The sequence below is a fragment of the Periplaneta americana genome, chromosome 11, assembly GCF_040183065.1.
Source record: "Periplaneta americana isolate PAMFEO1 chromosome 11, P.americana_PAMFEO1_priV1, whole genome shotgun sequence".
Lineage (NCBI taxonomy): Eukaryota > Metazoa > Arthropoda > Insecta > Blattodea > Blattidae > Periplaneta > Periplaneta americana.
Window position 1 is genome coordinate 53,036,350 of NC_091127.1, and position 15,309 is coordinate 53,051,658.

At 35.8% G+C, this 15,309-nt stretch overlaps 1 protein-coding gene across 1 annotated transcript in view; it reads right to left on the reverse strand.

The window, feature by feature from the left end:
• The window catches only part of Cda4 (chitin deacetylase Cda4), a 122,356-nt gene extending 117,837 nt beyond the window's left edge, over nucleotides 1–4,519 (reverse strand). The window contains exon 1 of the mRNA XM_069839435.1: nucleotides 4,207–4,519. Within this exon, the coding sequence (XP_069695536.1) occupies nucleotides 4,207–4,264 (58 nt within the window). The 5' untranslated portion in view covers nucleotides 4,265–4,519. The remainder of the gene's footprint in view (nucleotides 1–4,206) is intronic.
• Nucleotides 4,520–15,309: the final 10,790 nt, after the last annotated feature.

Here is a 15,309-nt window from a genome sequence, read left to right on the forward strand (position 1 = left end):
TTACTGTTAGGGAAAATCTCGGAAAAAACCCAATCAGATAATCAGCCCAAGCGGGGATCGAACCCGCGCCCGAACGCAACTTCAGACCGGCAGACAAGCGCCTTAACTGACTGAGCCACGCCGGTGGCTGTGTGTGTATGTATTTATGTACGTATGTATGTATGTGTATATGTGTGTATGGTATGTATGTATGTATGTATGTATGTATGCTGTGTATGTATGTATGTATAAAGTTCTTACTGTATATTTCTGTAGAGCTCCTTGTGGGAGAAAACAGCGTGTTTGGAACATGTGGAACAGCGGAGGTGGGGCCCTATGAATACTTGAACCCGGAAATAGTCGAAACTAAACAGAGAGTTTCAAACTCCTGTCAATTTATAACAGGGAAAGTGCCTTAACTGACTGTATACAAGAGTAGATTACTCTCGGAACTGTTTCGAAGTACGAAAAAAATATTTTCTATTGAAGTGAAAACTCAGTGCCAGTATGCTGAATTGTTTTTAAAGTGTCTTGTCTTCTAAACACGGATATTCTTGAACTAAAATTCCTGCGAGTCCAGCTGGAGTTTTAACGGTGTTGAAGTAGTTTTCTCTAATCACATCCGCTTCACATGACAGAATTCTACTCTTCGCCAAAATCTACAATTATCCTATTAACACTGTGTAGTATATACAGTCACGAAGCTCAATACGTAGTAAATATGAATCCATAGATAGTTGCTAACCACTAGGATGGCTAACATCGCCTTATTATAGACAGTGCGAAATAGTACCGGCACAGTCTATTGTTCCTAGCACCCTCACAACTCAAGCTTCGTGACTGTATATACTAGACTGTGATATTAACAACACAGCAGAATTCAGAGTTGTCTCTGCCGCTATACTGCGAAGTAGGAGAATCGGGTTGAAATGGAAGTGAAGGCGATTTATTCATATCGTTATAAATTCCAGAATGGCTAAGGTATCCAATGATCTTACTGTAAATTTGAGTAGATAGCTAAGTATTTTTCGGCGGTACCTTCTTCAGATGTCGAAGAATGGAAGTTCTAGCCTATACCTGCAATGGCTGAGTGGTCACACATTCGGCCTGTCACGTGGGCGGCGGCGTGGGTTTCGAGTCTCGGTCTTGCCTAGGGCTTTTTATGTGAAGAATCCATAGTGACGCTTAGGGCGGACAACACCGCAATTGGAGTTTTTTGCGGGATTCTCCTGCTGCTTTCCATTTCGTTTTCATTCCATAGCACTCTTCGAATGCCGGCTGGAGATGCACGAAGGGAACTGGCCTAGGAGCGTGTAAGATTGCTACAAGGAACCTGGATTCGCAGCGGACCTTAGTGTAGTCAGTTGGTGTCGGTGAATATGCGCCTAACTAAGGGGATAAGCACAATAGATAGTTCCCACTGGGATGGTCGCAATGCAATGGGTTCGTCTTTCTTCCAGAGAATAATAAAAAATGGGAGCTCTATCTACCTGCTTTCTGCGCAATTCCATAGTACTATCATAGCCTAGTATATACAGTCACGAAGCTCAATACGTAGTAAATATGCATCCATAAATAGTTGCTAACCACTAGGATCGCTACTATCGCCTCATTACGTACAATGCGAAATAGTACCTGCACAGTCTATTGTTTCTAATACCCTCATAAACTCAAGCTTCGTGACTGTATATACTAGACTGTGGTACTATAGTAATCTTAGTTTATCGATGATGGAGTATTAATTTACAGGGATGCTGTTTCATTTTGTTTTATTTCTTGTACCGAAAACTTATTTTTTAATGAAAGGTTTAATCCCCAATACCTTTGTGCACGGCCTTAATAAAGAAATATATAGAGAGATAGAGAGAAATCTACTTAGTTTTCGTTATGAGAAAGGCCTCGGTTGAGATCGTTATTAAACTGTTAAGGGTTAATGCTACCAAATTTGTCCATGACTGCTTTTCTTTAGCTTTTAACCACTTAGTAGGCTATAATAACCTTTTAATATGAATCGTAATTTATGAAAACAAACCAATCTATAAAATATAATTTAATGCGCTTCTTTCCGTGTTGCAAATAACATTTTTTACTTGACGATATGGATGCAGATTTATTCGGAAATGTAACAATTATCACTATGAAACTGTACTTTATTTTATTGTGAAATAGCTAAGTATCATTATTTTCGCCATTGAATGTTAATGACGGTGGTGACATTGCATTATAAAATGAAGTTAACCTAGCTCGAAACCTACAACGACAAGGATGTCACTGTTTACTTTTCCCGGAAACGATAAATATTCTTCCTCATTGTCAATTCAACAATCATGTGTGTCATGGCTTTAAAGCAAGATGGTCTCCCTTTCTTCAAATAGGCCTAAAGGCCTTGCTCTCCAAGCACGTTGAAAACTCACTTAAGAGAATGTTACATTATACCCCAGATCACATATAGATTGCTCATTCCTATGTTAAAATCGGTTGCACTTTGAAGAGAACAACCGCCAGGATCGTCACCCGTCCGCCGCAAACGAACAAGAGATGGCAGTACAGTCGCTAATGCAATTCAAATGGGAGTTATGACGTGACTCCTTATGTACCAACTAGATGGCAGCATAGTAAACCCGACAAAAGTTGTTACCGTCAAAGCCTATAACGCCGAGCAATCTGGGTATATATTATCTAGGATTATACTATAAATAGTCCACTTGGATCTAAGTACTTATATTTTCATGACATCCGTTTTTATTAAAATGTTGCGTTTCTGGGTTTAAATCAGCTGTATACAACTTCATTTCTCTATTAAAATTCGGAGATTTATCTGCTTATACAGGAACTGAATCTGTATCTTTCGTTTGCCCCATGTTGTCTTGTAATGATTCCGAGTTATCTTGGGTTCACAAAGTGTTGTCATTCAATTCATTATAATTTTTATTTATTAAATTTATTAACATGCTATCAGACAGCACGTATTCAGTAATAAATTATCACAATAAGATGTAAGGCACGCGGTAGCGTCGCGGTTAAAGCGCTGCGCTGAAAGCCGAAAGGTCGCGAGTTCGATTCCCAATGAGGTCATGGATTTTCTCCATTGATCCTATCTCTCCGCCCGCACTATGGTTCTGGGCTTCACGCAGTCTCCAACAGAAATGAGTACCAATTGCATTTCTTTTGGGATCCAACTATCGCCAGATATTTACCTCGATATATATTACTTAAATCGCAAGAGAGTCCGTACAAATTAGTTAAGAAGTCCTTTCTTAGCTTTCATTTTCATAGGAATGACTAACATAATAGCTTCAAATGTCGTTTCATCAAATTAATTGGTCGGAGTACTAAAAACTTGATTTATTCAATGAGACAGTATTGAAAACGAAAGAGAGAAAAATTTAAAGTATGAAAAATACATGTCTTTATAATTTGCACTTTCGTCTGTCTAATGCATCATATAGGATAAAGGTTGGTAATATTGTGATATGGTAATATTGTGATAGTTCTTTTTGAGAATTTATTACAATTTTACTGAACGAGAGGAAGATCGATTTCTTGCGTCAACGTATTAAGGGAATGTTCGTGGACAAGTTTCTGCATAAAACCGGATGTTCTCTTGTTCAGTAAAATTGTAATAAATTCTCAAAAAGAATTATCACAATATTACTCGTATCAGAATATTACCAACTTTTACCCTATAACAAACTAACTCCCACGTCTAAGTGGGGTTCAGAAGATTACAGACGTGATTTCCGCGGAAAGTAAAAGCTGCAGTTTGGCCGTTGTTTGCACAACATCGGCAGATACTTTATCTCAATATAATTCACTCATATCACAGTGTCCGTACAGTTAATTAAGAAGTTCGGTTTTAGCCTTAATTTTTATTGAAACGACCAACATAATAGCTTCAAGTGCTTTATCATCAATTAAGTCAAAAAATTAATTTGCTGGAATACTAAAAATTTGATTTACTCGATGTGAAGTGTAAAAAAGTTGAAAGGGGGAAACATTCTTAAACTATAAAAAATACAATATATCCCTTTCTAATTCACGCTTACGTCTGTTTTAGATAGCCACGTAGCAAAACGGTATAGATCAAAACGAACAAAAGATAAGCTCGTCGGAATAACTCTTGAATCATTTGGTAGTGAAATAATACATCGATCGAAAATATCGAAAGCAATTAACCGACAGAGAGCAATAAAAAGATTCGTGACTTAAAAAAGAATTGACTCTTACCTGTTACAATAGCTGCCAATAAAACCATACATCTTCCATACGTCTTACAAAACGTCATGATGGTCTTTTTTGTGTGTTTGTTAGTATAACGATTAGAGAGGGGAATGGGTGTAGGGGGGCAGAGACCCAACCCCGGTACCACCACGGAGAACCTGCACAAACACGACACACTCACTCAGACACAAGACTGCTCCGGTGTTGTTAGGAATCCTTCTGAGACGTCACTGATCACCTCGGTGTAAAAGTTTTACCTGCAACAGCTGCTACCGGCCATGTTCCCCCCGAGTTTCACTTCTTGTAGCCTGGCAGAGGAGAGAAGGGAGGCGGCAAGGCTACGGGTCGCTTGGGAAACACCAGAAAGTCGGATTGAGAAGAAAGTCGACGCAGAAAATAGCAAATTAAGTTCGCTTCACAACAACGGGAAAATTAGCTACAAGAAGTTAATGACAATACAGCGTTTGCATGAAAATAATTGAATGTAACAGAAAACTGAGCGATAAATTAATATTTAAAATCATCTACCATCTTTCAATAATTACAATCGCAATTCAGTAAATTAATAGCACATTATGCAACGAGCCAATAATGGTAGTAATTAAGACGCGAGTATGTTTGTTTATGAAACGAGCGCAAGCGAGTTTCATAATTTTCATAAGAGCGTCTTAATTACCATTATAGGCAAGTTTCATACGACTTTTTATGCTCGACCATATTTCTAACTTGAAATTATTCAGAAGTATTCATGTTATGGTTATCTAAGTGAAGAGAGGAAGTGACTTTCTAAATTGTGAGATGTGCGCAGACGCCAAAGTATTGATTTTTTCCGAGGAATGAATGTCATTGACCTTGATATAATCTAAAGAATAACATGAACATTAATATTGATATAACCTGGAAATTGATTTAGAATTGAAAAACGAGATGACAAATTGAATTTATTTGAATATTATTTACAATTAACGCTAATTATTATAGTAACAGAACATAACCTTCTGCGACAGTATTGGATTTCCAGCCTCCGTGACGTTTCGCTAATTGCCTTTCGATTGCATATCCGAGAATAATCGATACTTGCGGTTTTATAATGGCACAATAGTGATTTCTCATTGGCTGAACAACTGAAGTATAATGAATAGGTGTACTTTAATGAGGTGTATTAAAGGGCTACTACCAGGTGTATAATTACTACATTTCGGCATGGTCGAGCATAAAATTTAATAAGAAATGTATATCGAAAAAAATACTGAAAAAGCTAGCCTTGTGAATTACCTTCGATATAACGACTCAATGTATTAAAATTGAAGGTTTTTAAAAAAAGAACCATAGTCCAAAAAATGCAAATTTCAGATACTATAGTCGCGACGCTGTTGTTCCCGGCGTGACTCCTCCTCTTTGCTTACGTCTTTGGAAGTGAAGGCTCTATAAAATCTAGGTAGGTAGTATCGTTCGCCATTTTTGTTCTTTCATTGCCGAGCTACCAAACGAGGAATCTATTTGCCACACCGTTAAACATTATCATGACGTAGCTCCTATGATAATAAATCAAACGCACTGTAATTGAGCAAATAATTGAGTGGCAAATAACGTACTCGTGTGTTTTCTGCGAACGCCAACAGAAGAGCCAAAATGGCGGGCGATTATATTAAGTATTTATCGAGCCTTAGGAAATGCATAACGTCATCACCAGCGAATCACAAGACGCACACATTTAAATGTACCCGACCTGTAACGTGATTGGCTGCCGGAAATTAGAGCGACGGGACTATAATACTAGTGATAGACTACAGTCGCTAATCGCGATTAGCATTATCGCGATTAGCTCCGATCGTGATTACCGAAAATGTGTTGATACACTAGGTCACGCTTGGTCCCGTCTGGTCAACAGCTGAATTACCATAGAGGAAACAATTTTCTCTATGTACATACGTATATGTTTGTTTCCCTCCTGGACAACACCTAAAGTTCATACTTTCTTTTGATGTTTGTTCATTGTTTCCCCCCCCCCGTTTTTTGTTGTTTCTTGCAGCTTGATATGGGAATTTATTTTTTAAAATTGTTATATGTTTTACAATGTAAACTGATACAATTTATATCATTACTATTTATATTAGTTTGGAAAGAGATTTTATAACATATAAAATTTATATCGTCATGCCAAAGATTTATATTATTTTGTAATAAAACATATTTTTAAAATGAACCCTAACCTCAACGATAGCGTCGTAATGGAGACTGAAATTGAAAATCTGAAAAAGAAATCAGTTCCAGTTTGTAATCCAATATTTATTGAAATGAAACATCTTTCAGCAGCCTTCTATTGCTTTCTATATGTATATGAAATATGAATAATTCGTCTGTCATTTGTTAATATTGGTATTTCTGTTTACTTTTCTCACATCTGCATCATATTTCTCCACTACGTCTAATAGTAGCCAAATTCATTTTCTAGCCACTCATTTTCGTTTCTGTTTCATACATTACAATGAAAGGGGCAGTAAAATTCCACAGCAGAAGCTATCACGACTTCCTAAATAACATAAATCAAGGTGATTCGAAACCAAAGATTATTAAAATGTTAATTTCATCCACTGGACCGTGCCTCAGCGCGATTATCTTGTTCTGGAAACAGGATTTAGCTCCTGATCGCGATCGGGACGGTGACACACTACAACCGCGATCGCGATTAGGTCGATAATCGTGATTAGTGACTGTAGTCTGTCACCAGTAATACTAAGCATGTGGTGAGCGTATTGTAGCTGCTATCTGCTGAGTTGGTTGTTAATGGAGAAAACACCATAGTTCTATGTTATAGGAGTGGAAATTTTCAGTGGTTTTCATAAAACAACAATAGTCCAAAGATTTTTTTTGTGAAAACAGCCATTGTCCAGGACGATGGTAGCATTTACAAATTTCTCATTCATACCATCTTGAAATATTTATCCATACAATTTTAAACTGTAGTAGATTGGCACTACTGCTTCCTATCTACGCAGAAAGAGTTACCTCAGAGAAAAATACTTTAGCACGTGAATTGCTGTATTAGTTATGGAGTCATCTTTAGGTGCAGAAGAAACCTCATGGAAGAAACGTAAGCAACGAAAGAAGAAGAAATAAGAGATAATTAAGAAAAATAAGATTAAAGGAGAGGCACACTTCAGCCACAACAGAATATTTTTTTCTTAAAATAACCGTTGTCCACAGTTACCTACATTTACACATATATTTCTAAGAGACAATTTAAGGCTATAGATCGGTGAAAATAACGAAAAAGAACATTAATAATGGAAATTTTGTTTTTAACTCTAAAATAATATTTCAGTTTTCTAAATCTGTGCTTATTTTAGCCCTATGACAATTTAAAGACCCTCAAGACAAATTTAAAGGGATCAGAGCGTGGGTGGAGCTGCAGTCCTTTAAACTGACACTCAGCAGCCATTCTGAGAAACTTTGTTCTTCATTCTAATTTTACTTTTCATTGAGTTCATATTTCGTGCTGTTATGTAGGAGAAAAATGTGTGTAGTAGATCTATATAGGAAGGGAGGAAGGATATCTATAGTATATTTATATCATAGCCTATTTATGCTGTACTTTGATACTAGTTTTCTCATTTTCAACATTTTGTAACATTCAATATGCTCTAATGAATGCAGTCTTCCTCCAATATCAGTGACATTTTGTACATAAATCCACAATAGTAATATATGTTTCAAGAGCGGTATGTTGACGTTTTCATGGTCGAGGAAAAGATTGAAAAAGCGAAACGTAGTTGAGCTTTTTTAATTTCCGAGAACATGAAAACAAACATACAGCTCGTGTATCGTACATTAGTTTGTGCGAAGATCGTTTATTACATACCTGAAAGACGAATTTCTAATTAGTTGCAATGAAATCTCCATGTTGGTTTCTGTTTAATGACGGCAACTTCGGAAAACCAAAATATCTTTCTTCAACATTGTTGCTATAAAATGTTTCCTGTCTTTACTATACTCCAGCAGGCCGTGATATACGTCTGTCTTTTTTTCCCCCAGTCTATAAATGCGAACTTAAAACAAACGGTAAGGTTATGTAATGATTTATTTTTCATTTTACTATTTTAACAATATTATTTATATAACATATTGCAGTAATAACATTGGTATCTGGAATCTTGTTGATTTTTTCACGGCTTCCTTAATGTTACTTGTATCAGGAATGCAATAAGTTTCGTGGAGTAGTAGACTTTACTTAATTTTTGCAAATATTTAAAAACAATAATTAACATTGCAATGTAGGTGAAATTGCAGTGGTAATTTTCCATTTTATAATTATTACTATGTTAAACGTCTCTAAAAATAATATGTTAAAAGTCTAAAGCAGTAAAATGAATGTCGTGCTTAAGCGGTAAGAAGAGGGAAATTGTTATGTGTGTTACGTTGGGAATACTGAATGTGGTATTTCACACTTACCGCGTATTGGTTCTGTGCGGAAAACAAGCAAATACGCACGATCTCGCACAAAAGCATTTGAAGTAAACTGATACATGCGTTTTCTTCTGCTATTGAAAGTATTAAAATCACTATGTGTTGAGAATATGATGAGTTTTAAAAAATGGAAAAATTTAGAACTAAAAGGGTAAATATTTTTTTCTCAAAAAGTAATTGGAAAAATAAGAAACGCATATGTCATATTTTACATACATCTAGCAGGAATAAAAAAAATGAAATATAAATTTAAAGAAAAATTATGTAACCTTTGAAAATTAGGAGAACATTACAATTCAGTATTTAAAAAAACAATAAAAATCAATTATTATAAGTAAACTAATTGGAATATCAAAGTAAAACTTCGTGTATCCTCTGGTAGAGGGAAAGAGAAGACCTAAAGTCCTTATATCTACCAGGTTAAATATATAAATAGATAATAATAATAATAATAATAATAATAATAATAATAATAATAATAATAGTAATAATAATAGTAATGATAATAGTAGTAATAATAATAATAGTAGTAGTAATAGTAATAATAATAAATACATATTAAAAAGCGTAGCAATAGAAAAAATATATCGTATGACGTACTAACCCCAGTTTCCCCGCCTCACTATTTCACTGGCTCTCTCCACGGGGACACGAGGAAATATTGTAAATTGTAAAATCAATGATTCTCAAATGTAGTAAATACAGTGGATTCCGTTTAATAGGACCATGTTGGGACCATGCGGCTGGTCCTCTTAACCGGAGTTAAACACATATCGTCGTTGTTCCTGCAATAACTCCTATGTGACATATTTATCGATTTTCAGATTTTTGCTCTATTAAATAACTTAAATAGTGATACAGCAAATAATAAAATCTCCTATATGTAATTATATTTCTTTGTTTCGAAAATGTAAGAATTCACAGTCTCTTATGTACGGCTGCCATAGGATGAATAAATGTGTTTTTACTTCCTACTGAAAGATTTTATATTTAGCACATAGGAGTTATTGTAGGAACAACGACGATATAATAACATGTACTGTATTTGTCCCTCTAAGCTTGGTCCTAATACGCAGCTTTATTGGACCAAAACGCATGGTCCCAACGTGGTCCTATTGAACGGAATCCACTGTAATAAGATAATAAATAGATCGCATTCGAACATTAAATCGACCGAAAATTAAGATTTCGATCTACTATGCAAAACATTCTGTGAGACAAAGATTTTTTCTTGTGCATGGATTGCTTTACCCAGATTTTTTCAACATAGCATCTCAAAAACGCGAAAGCTTCTTCTATAACGACATGGTTTCAAACACTTCAGAACGTTAAGACGTAACAGTTAGTCTGGTACCGGTACGTAAAATGTACAGTAGTAGCAAAAAAAACCGGACCGACCCTTGTAGCTGATTTCAGAGCCTTGTTCACTCCAGAACACGATAGACTGGTAACAAAGACTTTTGTGGTTCGAATCCTGCCTGGGAAGGAAACTTTTTTTTGTTCCTTATTCAAATTTATTCCCAATACTTTTCGATTGCATCAATATTTTACTACTTAATTAACTTATTATTTCCAGAACATGCATTTTACCTTACTTACTTACAAATGGCTTTTAAGGAACCCGAAGGTTCATTGCCGCCCTCACATAAGCCCGCCATCGGTCCCTATCCTGTGCAAGATTAATCCAGTCTCTATCATTATACCCCACCTCCCTCAAATCCATTTTAATATTATCCTCCTATCTACGTCTCGGCCTCCCTAAAGGTCTTTTTCCCTCCGGTCTCCCAACTAACACTCTATATGCATTTCTGGATTCGCCCATACGTGCTACATGCCCTGCCCATCTCAAACGTCTGGATTTTAAGTTCCTAATTATGTCAGGTGAAGAATACAATGCGTGTAGTTCTGTGTTGTGCATTTTACCAGCAATCGAAAAGTATTGGGAATAAATTTGAATAAGGAACAAAAAAAAGTTTCCTTCCCAGGCAGGATTCGAACCACAAAAGTCTTAATTACCAATCTATCGTGCTTTGGAGTGAACAAGGCTCTGAAATCAGCTACAAGGGTCGGTCCGTTTTTTTTTTTGCCACTACTGTACTTAATTTCCGTTACGGAACTAGGCATCTTGAGAAATAGAATATGAAAGCAACTCTAGAGAATTATTAAAATTATATATTACACGGATGGTCCTATTAAGCGGAATCTACCGTAATACGGTAATAAATAGATCGGATTCGAACAATAAATCTCCGAAAATTAAGTAAAATTTGGATCTACTACACAAAACATTCTGTGAGACAAAGATATCTTCTTGTGCATTGATTGCTTTACCCAGATTATTTCAACATGGCATCTCAAAAAACCCGAAAGCATTTTCTATTAAGACACGGTTCCATACAAACACTTCAGAACGTTAAGACATCAACAGTTAGCCTGATACGTAAAATGTACTTAATTTCCGTTACGGTACTGGGCATCTTGAGAAATTAGAATATGAAAGCAACTCTAGAGGATTATTAAAATTATATATTACACGGATGACTTTTTCCGCACCGCTGAGACTTACAACTGAGTGAAAGTGAGTGTGAATTCTCAAACCTGAACAATGAAACCGAGAGACAGAGAAAGATGGGAAACGATGCAGAATCATATACGGCCATCGGTGCTAACTAGTCGTTGCTTTGTAGGCTGCTTCCAGGTCAAGGGAAAACTGAGCGTCTGTCACCTAGAGAGACACTCTAACTTAGTCTGCGCAGACGAGTTCCAGTCTTTCAAATATTGTCTTACGATAAATCGCGGGCTGAGAATGACATTTATAGCAAAACTGAGATTTTTGTTGTATTGAATTCTGCTACTGCACAGCTATCTACCATATACAGTAAATTATATGTTGATATCTTAATTATTGTTCGTATAAAGTTAGTTTGAAAAGGTTCTTATCTGCATTGGCTTTATTAACAACCAAACTTTTAAAATGCTGTCCTGTAAAATTTACTAGATAGAACCACAGGTCCCCACCTGTGGAGTAACATCTAGCCGCGAAACCAGGTGGCTCGGGTTCGATTCCCGGTCGGGGCTAGTTACCTGGTTCAGTTTTTTCCGGGTTTCCCCCAACCCAATATGAGCAAATGCTGGGTAACTTTCGGTGTTGGACCCCGGATTCATTTCACCGGCATTATCACCATCTCATTCAGACGCTAAATAACCTAAGATGTTGATAAAGCGTCGTAAAATAACCTACTAAAATAAAAAAACAACCACAGTCTAGTATATACAATCACGAAGCTCAATATGTAGTAAATATGCATCCATAGATAGTTGCTAACAGCTAGGATCGCTAATATCGCCTCATTACAGACAATGCGAAATAGTACCGGCACAATCTATTGTTCCTAGCACCCTCACAACTCAAGTTTCGTGACTGTATATACTAGACTGTGATAGAACCTTGTTGTTCTGAACCCTCGAAATATAGTATGATTGACCAATGCTTAGGGGACCATGATCGAAACCCTCAGCTACCTTCGCATGAAATAGGGCAGTTTCTACACAATCAACACAAATAATGGATCAATTTAACAACTTACCAATAATTGAATAATTTCAAGGGAAAAATTGTTCCGGGGCCGGGTATCGATCCGGGGACCTCTGGTTGAACGTACCAGCGCTCTTTCCAACTGAGCTACCCGGGAACTCCACCCGACACCGTCTCAACTTTTCCCTTTATATCCACACAACTCGCTTGGGCTGACGAAACGCCAGAGACCCACATCGAGTGCACACAATCTCTGTGTGACTTGGAATTGTGGTTTTCTGTTACAGGGAGCCTTACCTGAAAGACTAGATTTGCTTACCAATAATTGTTATTCATTCACCATTATAATTTATATATGACTTGCTTCATCTTTTGTCTCTTTTTTCAACAATAGTATACCTAAAATGAACGGTTAGCTATAGGATTGTGGAAAGTTATTAGCATTTTTATCACATTTTCGTTAAAGACGTCTATACTTCAGTGGCGGCTCGTTATTTAAAATTCTGTAGTTGAAATTATCTAATACAGTGTTTCTGAAATTGGAGGTCGCGAAATAAAAATAACTCAACGTGTGAAAGAGGAATAAAATATATTTTCTGATAAAAATAAACATTACAAACATACAGAGTGGAAGGTGTGCAATGACATTCCTTTTAAGTAATGAATCCTGGGCATATTATGAATGGAAAAGTCCTCCATCATGTTGTTTCTTTGGCTCAGTTTTCCCAGAAATAGTTATTTTACATGACTATTTGGTTTATATGACGTCATTCCATTTTCGACTAATGAAGTGTAATGAAATTTTGAATTCCAACCTATCATAGTCATGCATCGCGATAATTTTGGCAGCTCGATTTATCATCATCAATTTATCGCATGGTCGTTCTTTTGTTTAGTCAGTGTCGCCAACTGTTTCCCCGTAAATCGATGAGCATTAATCCATTATACTAAATAAAGTGTGAAATCCTACTTCCACATCTACATCTTCCTCTTCTAATTCCATGTCCATCGTATCTAAAGAAAATGACACTCTTTCATAACAATTATTCATTTAATTAATGTAGTTATTAATCAGGTTATTTGTAATTATACTATAAAATGTTCAAATTAAACTATTAGTTCAGCAGATAATGAAAATGCATTTGTTATAATAACAAGAGAAAAGCACAGTACATATAATTAACATCGTTAAACCTGTATTTCGTTTTTCTCAATTGGGATTACTGAATAACGTCCAATTTTTTTTTATTGCAGTAATCGATATTCATTTATTTCAACTTCACAATGTCTGAATAGGTTAAGTATTCATAAATGTACAATTAATAACATTTTATGAGCGAATTTGAGAGATATATTATTTACATTTTTATTTTATTCACGAAATAGTCCTAATAAATGTCATTCCAGGTCTGAGATTACTATAGATAAATTTTGATCCCATATCTTTTAAACGGATATAGATATATAGGCCTACTTCTTAAAAACGTCTTTACATTAGAATTCTAGGTTCCAACCAATAATTATTTTGCACAATGTTTCTTTCACGTTTACAGTCTAAAAGTAGTTTAGTAGGCCTACGTATTATTATTTTGAAAAAAAAAACTCGTTCTGACACCGGGGATCGTACCCAGGACCCCTCAGCTTGGCGCGTTGAGTGCTCTTACCAACTGAGCTATGCCGGGGCGCCAAACTCAGATGTCCTATGTTAGATCCACGTGCCGAAACGAATTTTTCTCCAAAAAATCATAATATATATATGAGTTAAAAAGTATTACAACTCTTGTCAAAATTACTACAGAAAGTCATCTAACAGACATTATTCAACATATAAGAGTATTTCAATACTATATCAATAAATCATTTTTGTGTCGGGGATATTTGGCAACGCTGTAACCAGACGCGTGCTTCAACTCTGTCTGACTACCGCGAGACGTTAGTGTAGTGACTTCGTGAGAAAGATCTGGTGTTGAAATTGACCACATAAGCGCCCTTATTGCTATGGAGATGGGGTGTTTCCAAGCGTTCGAAAATACTACTGTATTTCAATTTTTTTGGAAGAAAATCGATTTCCAACTGAATAAAAATAAATAACGCAAAATGGCAAAGAAAAAAACTGTTCCTTTGGTCTTAAGGAATTATTCTGTAAAGTTACTGTCATTGAAAACCTTCCACCCTATATATTAAAATACATTTTGTATTTTGTTAAAAACTACACACCGAAGTCCAAGTCGAAACTTGCCCACATCGATGTATACAACATATCGCTATTAAGGTAGCTCTAATAGGTTTTATTATTGTTATTATTATTATTATTGTTACCCAAAATTACACTTGGGTCCTCGATAATTTCGATACCTTGATACTTAGAGGTTTTGAAAGTAATATATATTTTGGTAGGTATTTCTGGGGAAAGGACTCTACCTATACTTTTTTCGACTCTTTTTAGCTTGTAAAGAGTTCTGTTTTTTCTTTTGTTTTCCTTTCTTTCCGTTTCATTATTTTCCTTTCTTTAGGTTTCATTTATCTTCTACATTTACACTATATCAAAGTTATAAGTCCATGTGGCAATATATCCGTTTCTTTTTCGCGTTTTACAGAAATGTTGTGTCACTATCCAGAACTATTTTATAACTGTAGTTTGTAAAATAATTGTCACCTCTAGTAGACTAAGCCAAACATTTTAATAGACCCAGTTGTGGGATTTGGAAGTTTCTCAGTAGCGGTGCGCAAGAGGAAATAACTTGCGTATTTTTTATATTTTAATGTTGAGCTATTTTAAATCAAATTCCTAAACAATATGCTTAAATATATTTCTAACTATAGTCTTCTGGGTGTTTGATTAACACATCTCCGAATTTTACTGCTTGGGATTCTGGAATAAGATTTATGAAAGCTTGCAAAAACACTGTTACAGCGTTCTGACTTAAAATCATTGGGTATATACTTAATCGTTCTTTTAACGGACATCCCCCCCCCCTCTTTCTAATATACTTACTTACTGGCTTTTAAGGAACCCGGAGGTTCATTGTCGCCCTCACATAAGCCCGTCATTGGTCCCTATCCTGAGCAAGATTAATCCAGTCTCTATCATAATATCTCACCTCCCT